General features: G+C 44.0%; 1 protein-coding gene across 4 annotated transcripts in view; it reads right to left on the minus strand.

The window, feature by feature from the left end:
• Positions 1-1943: 1943 nt before the first annotated feature.
• LOC110502082 (zinc finger MYM-type protein 2) overlaps positions 1944-14299 on the minus strand; it is a 33499-nt gene continuing 21143 nt past the window's right edge. For 3 of the 4 annotated variants that reach the window (XM_036959030.2, XM_036959029.2, XM_036959032.2), the window contains exons 18-24: positions 13162-13306; positions 12858-13012; positions 4580-4694; positions 3972-4217; positions 3715-3853; positions 3354-3546; positions 1944-3212 (exon numbers count right to left, since the gene is read on the minus strand). In XM_036959030.2, the coding sequence (XP_036814925.1) occupies positions 3153-3212; positions 3354-3546; positions 3715-3853; positions 3972-4217; positions 4580-4694; positions 12858-13012; positions 13162-13306 (1053 nt within the window). In that variant the 3' untranslated portion in view covers positions 1944-3152. Of the gene's footprint in view, positions 3547-3714; positions 3854-3971; positions 4218-4579; positions 4695-12857; positions 13013-13161; positions 13307-14299 lie in introns of all 4 variants that reach the window. The other variant, XM_090215880.1, reaches the window with a different exon arrangement.

Consider the following 14299-nt stretch of genomic DNA (forward strand, 5'->3'; position numbering starts at 1 on the left):
AATAGCATATGTTCTGAAAGAACTGCAAAACATGGACCCGTACAAATCAGCTGGGCTAGACAATTTCAAAAAAATTATTCTCCGCCATTGTTGCAACCCCTATTACCAGTCTGTTCAACCTCTCTTTTGTATCGTCCGAGATCCCTAAAGATCGGTTAGCTGCCGCAGTCACCCCCCTCTTCAAAGGGGGAGACACTTTAGACCCAAACTGTTATAGACCTATATCCATCCTGCCCTGCATTTCTAAAGTCTTCAAAAGCCAAGTTAATAAACAGATCACTGACCATTTCGAATCCCACCGTACCTTCTCCGCTGTGCAATCCGGTTTCCGAGCTGGTCACGGGTGCACCTCAGCCACGCTCAAGATACTAAACAATATCATAACCACCATCGAGAAAAGATTGAAGACGGCTGCACAGTACATCGACCTGGCCAAGGCTTTCGACTCTGTCAATCACCGTATTCTTATCGGCAGACTCAACACCCTTGGTTTCTCAAATGACTGCTTCACCTGGTTCACCAACTACTTCTCAGACAGAGTTCAGTGTGTCAAATCGGATGACCTGTTGTCCGGACCTCTGGCAGTCTGGGTGTACCACAGGGTTCAATTCTCTGGCCAACTTTTTTCTCTGTATATACCAACGATGTTGCTCTTGCTGCGGGTGATTCCCTGATCCACCTCTACGCAGACGACACCATGCTGTATACATCTGGCCCTTCTTTGGACAGTTAACAACCCTCCAAACGAGCTTCAATGCCATACAACACTCCTTCTGTGGCCTCCAACTGCTCTTAAAACGCTAGTAAAACTAAATGCATGCTTATTAACCGTTCGCTGCTCGCACCCGCCCGCCCGACTAGCATCACTACTCTGGACGGTTCCGACTTAGAATATGTGGACAACTACCTAGGTGTCTGGTTAGACTGTAAACTCTCTTTCCAGACTCGTATTAAACATCTCCAATCCAAAATTACATCTAGAATCGTCTTTCTATTCCACAACAAAGCCTCCTTTACTCACGCCGCCAAACATACCCTAGTAAAACTGACTATCCTACCGATCCTCGACAATGTCATTTACAAAATAGCCTCCAACATTCTACTCAGCAAATTGGATGCAGTCTATCACAGTGCCATCCGTTTTGTTACCAAAGCCCCATATACCACCCACCACTGCGACCTGTATGCTCTAATCGGCTGGCCCTCGCTACATATTCGTCGCCAGACCCACTGGCTCTAGGTCATCTATAAGTCTTTGCTAGGTAAAGCTCCGCCTTATCTCAGCTCACTGGTCACGATACCACCACCCACCTGTAGCACCCGCTCCAGCAAGTTTCTCTCACTGGTCATCCTCAAAGTCAACACCTCCTTTGGCCGCCTTTCCTTCCAGTTCTCTGCTGCCAATGACTGGAACAAATCGTAAAAAAATATATAATAAAAAAAAAATAATTGCTGAAGCTGGAGACTTATAGTTCCCTCACTAACATTAAACATCAGCTATCCGAGCAGCTAACTGATCGCTGCAGCTATACATAGCCCATCCAATCTACCTACCTCATCCCCATATTGTTTTTAATTTACTTTTCTGCTCTTTTGCACACCAGTATTTTTACTTGCACGTCTATCACTCGTGTTAATTTTTCTAAATTGTAATTACTTGCTACTATGGCCTATTTATTGCCTTACCTCAAAACACGATTTGAACACACTGTATATAGACATTCTTTTTTTATATATTCTGTTATTGACTGTACGCTTGTTACTTTCCATGTGTTTGTGTCACACTGCTTTGCTTTATCTTGGCCAGGTCACAGTTGTAAATCAGAACTTGTTCTCAACTGGCCTACCTGGCTAAATAAAAGTGAGAAAAAAACAACATAAATGTGAACACCATCTCCCATAGAGAACTTCAGAACTTTGTAAGCAATGTAAGAGGATAAACATTAAGAAATGAAATGATTTATTTTGTCAAGTCAGCCCACACGGCATCAACCTCTCGTGAAGTTACACACACTTTCAGTACACACAGATAGGCACATTCACATTAGGCTTCAGAGCCAGCCAGTCATTCACAGACCCAACCGTGACTTTTCCTTTCCTTGACAGGCTCTATCCAGACACCCTCCAGCTTCGAAGCGTGGTCTCCAGACATTACATGGAAGTCATTAGGCAAGGCAGGTGTCATTCAAAGAAAACTAAAACAAACAAAATCCTATTCAGAAGTCAACGTAAAAACGAGGTATTCGCTTGTGTAATTTATTGATAGAAAATAAAATAAAACTTAAAAAGGGGGGGGGGGACAAATTCAGAGCTTTCTATTGTAACTTGGATGCCTGGAGATGGAGTGAATTTGGGAAACGTAACCAGGCAGGTCTATAATGTGCTACTCCTGAAAGAGATCTGACCACCCTAGTTGCAACACAAACAGTTTCAGTTGTTGCCGTTTTAACAGATTATCACTCATTAGTTGGGAGTAATACATCACCCATTATCAAGTGCTACGTTTTCAACTAAATAATAAACATCAAATAGCTTAAATGAGACAACAAAACACAATGGAATTCAAACTGACAAAATATAGTCTTTCGGCAGGATACCATCTCCTTCATACTTGAACTTGCAACTACTCTGAAGCCCCAGACAGTACCCCTACAGCCCCCCTCAGGACAAAGAGAAGGGAAAGACAGGGACACGGGAGAGCTCCAGGCTGCAGCAGATTTAATTGATCAACTAATTCATGCTCTTAATGGAGGAGAGGAAAATGGCACATGGGGCACAATCGAACACACATCCCATCCCGGCGTAAAAATAACAAAATGTACAATAGAAGCAATCAATCAACCGCAATAAATAAATGTCTCATCTTTAAAAAAGCTTCTGGGGGTCAAAGCGGAGGATTCGGTGGGCATTTCTTGTGGATGTCTCTGTCTCTTCCCATCTACTACTTTTAACTTTCAGAAATAGTTACACAGCATAGCAGCCCAATCTGGGCTTAGCAAGTAATGCTACATCACATGAACGGAGTTCCCCTATGGAAGGAAGGGCAACAGTTCTTGGGGAATTGCTTTTCACACGACACACTCCAATATCACCCTAGCTACTCGCAGTCAGAGTCCCCTTCCTTGGCCCTTCAGGGAAACACCGTCCTCCGATCAGCTCTGGGCATGTGTAGTCCCTTCCAACTGGACATCCACTGTACGCTCACAGCTGGCCTGAGATTGGTGTGAAATGGTGGAATTACTAACAGAGAACGCAGCAACCCAGTTGTAATGTTGTTGCGGATGGAACATGGAGCATAAGCGGACTCTTCTCTGTGATGACGGAAGAGTGGACTATTCTCTACCTCCGCCTACCTCCTCCTCTTCTTCTAGATGGCGCTCTCTGTAGATGTCTTTTACCAGAAGGAGAGGGGTGAGGATGCTCTCCAGGACACTGCGGTCCATAGGAGTAGAGGAGTACCACAGGGAGCTGTCACTGTCACTGCTGCTGCCCGATGACTCTGGCTGCATATAGAACACATCCATACGCTGACTCAACGACCCTGGGCTGGAGAGGAATGACCACAAATTATAGTTATGTAGCTACATTTGGTCCAAAATATTTGTTGTGCAGTGGTCCCTGACAAAATAACTAATAAATGAGTGCAATGTATTAAGGGAAGTTGCAATTAACCACTTGAGGAAGACAAGGTTATAGAAGTGCAGAGTAACTCACCATTTGGAACGGTAGAGTTCGTAGAATCTGCCCTCGTGCTTTTTGACTGGACAGTGTGTGGAGCTTCCCGAGCCGTCGTCTGGCTCGTAGGCTGCATCACTGTCCTCTTTACGTTTCCTCTTCCTGGACCCTGTTGTTACTGCTCACAGAGACAAAAAAAGAATATTAACAACATGACAGGCACCCTGGCACAAAAAGGAAATGCTGATAAAAAGATGGACTCGACCACAAGTGTGTGTTTTAGTGGTCAGACTCACAGTGGTGGTCCTGTGGGGAGAAGGAGGGGATGCAGATGCAGACAGTGGTTTCCTGTGTGGTTGGGTCTGTGTGGTCAGGGCCATAGACATTTCTGAAAGAGAGGCGCAGGTGCTGCTCCACGGTGCGCAGGCCAAAGTACTTGGTGTTGAGATAAACCAGGGAGCGCAGCAATGCTGCAGGACTCTGCTCCCCCAGCAGCTTACAGCTCCACAGGCACTGCTCCTCCACACGGCCCCACCGAGAGCCTGGGGGCAGACAGACAAGACAGACACAGCTGTTAACAAAGATACACTACAATACACTACCTCTGGACCTAACACAAACATAAGGTACAAGGTATGAACCCTGCTACAATCGAATGTGGTTTTAAAATGTATCATGTCTACAGTGTCCTCATATCATAAATATTGTGCAATCACTGTTTTAGAATATGAAAAGCAAAAATGTTTCTAATCATTGGACACTACAGGAAGGTCTTCTATTGGAGGAGTTGGAGTTCAAAACATACACTTCCAGGTCTAAACCTATTACCATAATGTGTGCTGAAGATCATTCAGTTGATAGACAAGTAAATTGAGCCGTGGTAAAGTGTGCGCTATTTGTTTACCATCAGGCATCACGCTGGGCTGCCAGTCTTTGAGGACCTTGTTGAGCTCCTCTCCAAACGGCTCATAGCACAGGTCACTGAACAGGTCATCTTTCCTGCCTTTGGCCTGCAGATGCTACAGACAAACAAGTAATAAGTCAACAGTGGAGAATAACTGGACTAAAGGTAAATCTTGTGGGAATCCAAACCTAGGCCTGGTTATGAGATTGTGAAGAATATAGATGGTGTCCTCATATTTTAAATAGTCAACAACTTGTTTCAGGATGTGAACAGCAAAAGTTATAATCATTGGACAAGACTTCAAAAAATAATGATGGGAGAGGCAATAGAGGAGGAAAGATGAAAGGAGAGCTGTGAGAAATAGAGGTCTGTTCCTGCTCCTGAGAGAGTCCATTTCACAATACCATCTTCTAGGGCTGGACAATATTGACAAATTCACATCACAATACTTGACGGTATTTTAATGTTTTTGAATGATAAAAGTTCTAAATATGCTTTATGAGTAGTTAAATGACCCTAGGGTGACAACACATAAATTAGTCATTTAAAAAATGGGGCATTCTCCATTTATACTTACTGTTCAATCCAACAACAAAAAATCCCCAGCACATTTATAATATCCACACTGTGCCACGCAGCATGATATGGGCAAAAAAATATAGGCCTAGGTGAACAGTTGGAATTAAGGACATTTTATAGTTGGAATATAGTAGGCAGCACCTTGAATACATTGTTTGACATGACAACTGATGGGGTCAAATTGGGGTCACGAAAGGGAATGCACCAAATGTTTGATGTATTATAATAATTGATTATTCTTATGTTGTATTAATAGAAAGGGAGGGGCTATGGGACCCCTCTACATTAAACGGGTCCTAGACTACAGATTAACTATATATACACACATATTCATTGTAAGGTTTTAGAATTGTTCCAGTCTTTTCTAAGTCTCTGCCTCTTATAATGAAATGGGGTCTGTGAGAAAGCATTTCAAATATAAACAACGAGCCCTGCAGGGGAGTAGAATAGATAAGAGGCTAGTCAGACATACCTCTATAAAATCAACTTGGAGTGGACATTTACTGCTGAGGCCTTAGATAAAATAGCGTCTCTCTTGCAAGTTTGTATAGCTGTATATGCATGGGCTTGGTCTGAGGAGTAGCAGGTAATGACGTATGCAGTGACATCACAGGGGGTTGACGAGAAGCATGATAAAAGCAACTTGGACTTTTCCTACGGGGCAGAACTCATGAGACATCAGTTGTATATGTGATGTCTGACTTCTGTCTACAGCTGTATTTCGATTAAAATTGTTATGATTTATAAGTGCACATTTTGAGTGTTCCAACACAATGAATGAATAAACCAAGGAGTAAGTATTGACTGGGTAGGAACCAAAATGTTGGTCAGTGTTTCCAAGTGACCCTAATTAGATGCTACATTACATGCTGCTTTCTTACTTCGGCTGCGTTTCAAACTCAAAGTAGACAGCCCTCGGCCCTAAACCCTCAGCACCTTGAATGACGTTTTACATCTTCCCATACGGGTGTACCTTAACAATGTCCTTTGCCCAAGCGAAGGAGACTGATGATTGGCGATGCAACCTCCTTGGTGAAAATGTTGAAGTTGAGCTTAATTTTTTTTTTTTTTAAACTAAAGCTATTAATGTACCTAGTAAGCTAACAGATCTAGCTAGCACTCCTGTCAGGCAGCTAGCTACAGTTACCCATAGCTGGCTAGCTAGTATTATAGTTTGGTAATTTATTCCAATACATTTCAGAACTCCAAAAAATATGTTTATGAATCTAGCTATGTTTTATAGGATACCCACTATGAGACTAAGCCAAATTTGCCAACAAAAATCAATGTATATAAATATCAACTCAGCAAAAAAAGAAACGTCCTCATGAGGGAGGATGTTTTCTGCAAACTTAACATGTGTAAATATTTGTATGAACATAAAAAAGATTCAACAACAGACAAACTGAACAGGTTCCACAGACATGTGACTAACAGAAATGGTATAATGTGTCCCTGAAGAAATTGAGGGGGTCAAAATCAAAAGTAACAGTCAGTATCTGGTGGCCACCAGCTGCATTAAGAACTGCAGTGCATCTCCTCCTCATGGACTGCACCAGATTTGCCAGTTCTTGCTGTGTGATGTTACTCCCCTCAAGGCACTTGCAAGTTCCCGGACATTTCTGGGGATAATGGCCCTAGCCCTCACCCTCCGATCCAACAGGTCCCAGACATGCTCAATTGGGATTGAGATCTGGGCTCTTCGCTGGCCATGGCAGAACACTGACATTTCTGTCTTGCAGGAAATCACGCACAGAACGAGCAGTATGGCTGGTGGCATTGTCATGCTGGAGGGTAATGTCAGGATGAGCCTGCAGGAAGGGTATCACATGAGGGAGGAGGATATCTTCCCTGTAACGCACAGCGTTGAGATTGCAGGCAATGACAAGCTCAGTCTGATGATGCTGTGACACACCGCCCCAGACCATGACGGACCCTCCACCTCGATCCCCCTCCAGAGTACAGGCCTCAGTGTAACCCTCATTCCTTCGACGATAAACGCGATTCCGACCATCACCCCTTGTGAAACAAAATTGCGACTCGTCAGTGAAGAGCACTTTTTGCCAGTCCTGTCTGGTCCAGTGACGGTGGGTTTGTGCCCATAGGCGACGTTGTTGCCGGGGATGTCTGGTGAGGACCTACCTTACAACAGGCCTACAAGCCCTCAGTCCAGCCACTCTCAGCCTATTGCGGACAGTCTGAGCACAGATGGAGTGATTGTGACTTCCTGGTGTAACTCGGGCAGTTGTTGTTGCCACCCTGTACCTGTCCCACAAGTGTGATGTTCGAATGTACCGATGTTGTTACACGTGGTCTGCCACTACGAGGACGCTCAGCTGTCTGTCCGGTCTCCCTGTAACCCCATCTTAGGCGTCTCACAGTACGGACATTGCAATTTATTGCCCTGACCACATCAGCAGTCCTCATGCCTCCTTGCAGCATGCCTAAGGCACGTTCACGCAGATGAGCAGAGACCCTCACCCTCTTATTATGTTTTTTCAGAGTCAGTAGAAAGGCCTCTTTAGTGTCCTAAGTTTTCATAAATGGGACCTTAATTGCCTACCGTCTAAGCTGTTAGTGTCTTAACAACCGTTCCACAGGTGCATGTTCATTAATTATTTATTGTTTAAACACTTTACAATGAAGATCTGTGAAGTTATTTGGATTTTTACGGATTATCTTTGAAAGACAGGGTCCTGGAAAAAAGGGACGTTTCTCTTTTTGCTGAGATGGATAGATATATAGACACACACACAGTTGAAGTCGGAAGTTTACATACACCTTAGCCAAATACATTTAAACTCAGTTTTCACACTTCTTGACATTTAATCCCAGTAAAAAAAAATCTTAGGTCAGTTAGGATCACCACGTTATTTTAAGAATGAGATAATTATTTCTTTCAGCTTTTATTTCTTTCATCACATTCCCAGTACACTCAAATAGTATTTGGTAGCATTGCCTTTAAATTGTTTTAACTTGGGTCAAATGTTTCACGTTGCCTTCCACAAGCTTCCCACACTAAGTTGGGTGAATTTTGGCCCATTCCTCCTGACAGAGCTGGTGTAACTGAGTCAGGTTTGTAAGGCCTCCTTGCTCGCACATGCTTTTTCAGTTCTGCCCACAAATCTTCTATGGGATTGAGGTCAGGGATTTGTGGTGGCCACTCCAATATCTTGACTCGGTGGTCCTTAAGCCAGTTTAAAACAACTTTGGAAGTATACTTGGGGTCATTGTCCATTTGGAAGACCCATTTGCGACCAAGCTTTAACTTCCTGACTGATGTCTTGAGATATTGTGGATATATTGAAGCAACTTCCCTACCTCATGATGCCATCTATTTTGTGAAGTGCACCAGTCTCTCCTGCAGCAAAGCACCACCACAACATGATGCTGCCACTCCCGTGCTTCACGGTTGGGGTGGTGTTCTTCGGCTTGCAAGCATCCCCCTTTTTCCTCCAAACATAACAATGGTCATTATGGCCAAACAGTTCTATTTTTGCTTCATTAGACCAGAGGACATTTCTCCAAAAGGTACGATCTTCGTTCCCTTGTGCAGTTGCAAACCATAGTCTGGCATTTTTATGGCGGTTTTGGAGCAGTGGCTTCTTCCTTGCTGAGCAGCGTTTCAGGTGATGTCAATATAGGACTTGTTTTACTGTGGATATAGATACACTGCTCCAAAAAATAAAGGGAACACTAAAATAACATCCTAGATCTGAATGAATGAAATATTCTTATTAAATACTTTTTTCTTTACATAGTTGAATGTGCTGGCAACAAAATCACACAAAAATTATCAATGGAAATCAAATTGATCAACCCATGGAGGTCTGGATTTGGAGTCACACTCAAAATTAAAGTGGAAAACCACACTACAGGCTGATCCAACTTTGATGTAATGTCCTTAAAACAAGTCAAAATGAGGCTCAGTAGTGTGTGTGGCCTCCACGTGCCTGTATGACCTCCCTACAACGCCTGGGCATGCTCCTGATGAGGTGGTCTCCTGAGGGATCTCCCCCGTCTGTCACATGTGCTCAGTGTGAACCTGCTTTCATCAGTAAAGAGCATGGGGCGCCAGTGGCGAATTTGCCAATCTTGGTGTTCTCTGGCAAATGCCAAACGTCCTGCACGGTGTTGGGATGTAAGCACAACCCCCACCTGTTGACGTCGGGCCCTCATACCACCCTCATGGAGTCTGTTTCTGACCGTTTGAGCAGACACATGCACATTTGTGGCCTGCTGGAGGTCATTTTACAGGGCTCTGGCAGTGCTCCTTCTGCTCCTCCTTGCACAAAGGCGGAGGTAGCGGTCCTGCTGCTGGGTTGTTGCCCTCCTACGGCCTCCTCCAAGTCTCCTGATGTACTGGCCTGTCTCCTGGTATCGCCTCCATGCTCTGGACACTACGCTGACAGACACAGCAAATCTTCTTGCCACAGCTCGCATTGATGCGCCATCCTGGATGAGCTGCACTACCTGAGTCACTTGTGTGGGTTGTAGACTCCGTCTCATGCTACCACTAGAGTGAAAGCACGGCCAGCATTAAAAAGTGACCAAAACATCAGCCAGGAAGCATAGGAACTGAGAAGTGGTCTGTGGTTACCAGCTGCAGAACCACTCTTGCTAATTGCCTATCATTTCCACCTGTTGTCTATTCCATTTGCACAACAGCATGTGAAATTTATTGTCAATCAGTGTTGCTTCCTAAGTAGACAGTTTGATTTCACAGAAGTGTGATTGACTTGGAGTTACATTGTGTTGTTTAAGTGTTCCCTTTATTTTTTTGAGCAGTGTACTTTTGTACCTGTTTCCTACAGCATCTCCACAAGGTCCTTTGCTGTTGTTCTGGGATTGATTTGCACTTTTAGCACCAAATTACGTTCATCTCTAAGAGACAGAACATGTCTCCTTCCTGAGCGGTATGACGGCTACGTGGTCCCATGGTGTTTATACTTGCGTACGATTGTTGTTTGTTTCATCACACCCAATGACATTTCTCCAAAAGTACGATATTTGTCCTCATGTGCAGTTTCAAACCATAGTCTGGATTTTTTATGGCCGTTTGGAGCAGTGGCTTCTTCCTTACTGAGTGGCCTTTCAGGTTATGTCGATATAGGACTTGTTTTACTGTGGATATAGATACTTCTGTACCTGTTTCCTCCAGTACCTTCACAAGGTCCTTTGCTGTTCTGGAAGTGATTTGCACTTTTCGCACCAAAGTACGTTCATCTCTAGGAACGCTTCTCCTTCCTGAGCTGTATGATGGCTGCGTGGTTCCATGGTGTTTATACTTGCGTACTATTGTTTGTACAGATGAACGTGGTACCTTCAGGCTTTTGGAAATTGCTCCCAAGGATGAACCAGACTTAAGGACTACAATTTTTTTTCCTGGGGTCTTGGCTGATATCTTTAGATTTTTCCATGACGTCAAGCAAAGAGGCACTGAGTTTGAAGGTAGGCCTTGAAATACATCCACAGGTACACCTCCAATTGACTCAAATTATGTCAATTAGCCCATCAGAAGCTTCTAAAGCCATGACATCATTTTCGGAAATGTTCCATGCTGTTTAAAGGCTAAGTCAACACAGTGTATGTAAACTTCTGACCCACTGGAATTGTGGTATAATAAGTGAAATAATCTGTCTGTAAACAATTGTTGAAAAAAATGACTTGTGTTATGCAAAGTAATTGACTTAACCGACTTGCCAAAGCTATAGTTTGTCAACAAGAAATTTGTGGAGTGGTTGAAAATGACTCCAACCTAAGTGTATGTAAAGTTAAACTGTATGTATGCATGCATGTATGTACGTATGTATAAGCAAGCTATTTTTTTCTGACATAGCGAAAATGCAGCCCTTTTTATTAAATTTGACAGTTTGCGTCCACCAGAGTTTGACATGTGCCTACATTTTGCATTGAATTGTGGGTCATATCAACCCCGCAAGTGACCAACGTTCACTCACTCCCTAAATCGAGGGCCAAGGGGGCAACGTTAGTGAATTGGACCTCCCCTTAAGATGGCAATCAAACTGTATTCTAGTTGAGGGAAAGTGGCTAGCACAATTGCTGAGGGGGTAAAAATACTGTGTTTGGACTACAGCCTTCATGTCCATGCTGCGCCTATTCCTGTCTGAGAAGATACCGTTGCACAAACATGCTCATCCAGGCCTACACCGGCACCAGTTCACTAGCTGTGTTTGCTCTGACTCTTAGTACATTTAGCAAGCTAGCCAGCCAGCTAACTGCCGATTAACATTAGCGGTTAACAGATTTGAGTAAATTTAGCAAACGCTCTTATCCAGAGCAACTTACAGTAGTGAGGGCATACATTTTCATACTGGTCACCCGTGGGAATCGAACCCACAACCCTGGTGTTGCAAGGGTCTTGCTCTACCAACTGAGCCACACAGAACACACATTATTTTAGCAACAACTTGCTAAGAAAAAGACAAACTAGCAGATATTTTGTGCATCTTACTGTCTGCAAACTACTAAGTGTATAGAACACTTGTGCAAAGCAGCATGTCACCAACATTGTTGCAGCCATCTGACCATGCAGAGTGAACGACAAGAAAGTACTTGTGACTCCGTGGCCGAGCAACTGCCCTCTCCTTGAGTGACAGGGTAGGGCTTAGCGGCATGCTGCAGCAGGAGGGGGAGAGATGACTCATGTAGCAAACAGAGCAAACTATATAAACTGACATTATACTGGCCGGAGTTGCAAGATTCTCTGGTCTAATGAAACCAAGATTAAACCTTTTGGTCTGAATGCCAAGCGTCACATCTGGAGAAAACCTGGCACCATCCCTACGGTGAAGCATGGTGGTGGCAGCATCATGCTGTGGGGATGGATTTCAGCAGCAGGGACAGGGAGACTAGTCAGGATCAAGGGAAAGATGAACAGAGCAAAGTACAGAGAGATCCTTGATGAAATCCTGCCCCAGAGTGCTCAGGACCTCAGACTGGGGCGAAGACCTTCCAACAGGACAACGACCCTAAGTACACAGTCAAGATAACGCAGGAGTGGCTTCGGGACAAGTCTCAATGTCCTCAATGTCCAGAGCCCGGACTTGAACCTGATCTAACATCCCTGGAGAGACCTGAAAATAGCTGTGCAGTGACGCTTCCCATCTAACCTGACAGAGCTTGAAGAGATCTGTAGAGAAGAATGGGAGAAACTCCCCAAATACAGTTGTGCCAAACTTGTAGCGTCATACCCAAGAAGACTTGAGGCTGTAATCGCTGCCAAAGGTTCTTCAACAAAGTACTGAGTAAAGGGTCTGAATACTTATGTAAATGTCCGTTTTTTTTAAACATTTTATTTCTTGCAAAAATGTCTAAAAAACTGTTTTTGTTTTGTCATTATGCGGTATTTGTGTGTAGAGTGATGAGGGGGAAAAAACCATTTAATCCATTTTAGAATAAGTGAGGAATGTGGAAAAAGTCAAGGGGTCTAAATACTTTCCAAATGTGGGCCTGGAGCCATTCTGGTCATTAGCACCTATTCAGCTGATGTTCATAGATCTATATAGTACTGAAACAGCCTTAAGACAGAACCTCCAACATATTGCTTTCACCTATCCATGGCTTGTCAGATCTGTGAACACTGCCTGAATGGGTAGGAGCAAAGGGCTACAAATTGAAATGGAACCAGGCCACAGAAGTCAAACGAGAAGGGGGAAACTAAACAGAGGTGACTGACCTGCTGGATGCCCAGGCAGAGATAGAGGACGCTGTCGGGGGCGTAGCACTCCCCGTTGGGCCGCCGTACCTCATGGACAAATCGTGACAGGGCCAGGCTGAGTTCTGATGCTTTCAGAGAGAGCGGGTTACTTGTCGACCGGGCCGGTGGAGGTTCTGAGGACAAAGAATTATAATCGCTTAGCAACTTAATTATATAGCACCTTTCATACAGAAAGCCAATGGTTCCAATTGTTGTACGATAATACTTGCTGTGGGCGGAGCTTACTCAGCCTGCCTGAGATAGTCTTTCCCTTTATGGTCACCTGATTGTTCAGCTGAGGACAGCGCCCAACTTTTCCAGGCGTTGACCGCGTAGCGAGATCTCAGGGGTAGCGAGCGCCCCTCCACAGGACCATCTGGTGTAGGGGGGGAGGGGGAGTGTCCCTCCACAGCTCGCCTCTTGTGTCCCTAAAACAAACACACAGCTCCTACGAATGAGACTGGTAATGTCTCGGTAGAAGCCTTCGTCGTGTGGGAGACCTTAAAATTATTCATACAAAGAAAAGAGTCTATAAAAACATAAGCCCACACACTTTCAATATTTAAATCATTTCATTTTTCTGTTGTGTTAATGATGCCGGATTGTTTTTAGTATATCTTTTATCAAGATGTTTAGATGTTAATCTTCATCATGGCTTATTATTTAATGTCCTCATATGAAAAATACCAATCAGTTTCAGGATGTGAACAGCAATAGAGTTCAAATCATCAGACACAATTCTGCTTCCAATTGGAGCTAGTAGCTAGATGAAAGGGGCCAGGGTTAGAGTTGCACAATATTTTTTTTAATTTAATTGATCCATTATTTTACCAGGTATATTGACTGAGAACACATTCTAATTTGCAGCAACGACCTGGGGAATAGTAACAGGGGAGAGGAGGGGATTAATGAGCCAATTGTAAACTGGGGATTATTAGGTGACCATGATGGTTTTGAGGGACAGATTGGGTATTTAGCCAGGACACCGGGGTTAACACCCCTACTCTTACGATAAGTGCCATGGGATCTTTAATGACCTCAGAGAGTCAGGACACCCGTTTAACGTCCCATCCGAAAGACGGCACCCTACATAGGGCAGTGTCCCCAATCACTGCCCTGGGGCATTGGGATATCTTCTTTTTTTTTTTAGACCTCCTACTGGCCCTCCAACACCACTTCCAGCAGCATCTGGTCTCCCATCCAGGAACTGACCAGGACCAACCCTGCTTAGCATCAGAAGCAAGCCAGCAGTGATATGCAGGGTGGTATGCTGCTGATATACCGGTACCATGGTAATATCACTGTACCAAAACGTCATGATACCAACATTTTAATATACAGTAGTACCGTTTCTTATGATACAACCACACCACGCTGGCGCCTTTTATAAAGTCAGTTGTTTATAAGTTCAGTACATTTTT

Source organism: Oncorhynchus mykiss, chromosome 22, assembly GCF_057628025.1.
Source record: "Oncorhynchus mykiss isolate SJ-2025 chromosome 22, ASM5762802v1, whole genome shotgun sequence".
Classification (NCBI taxonomy): Eukaryota; Metazoa; Chordata; class Actinopteri; order Salmoniformes; family Salmonidae; genus Oncorhynchus; species Oncorhynchus mykiss.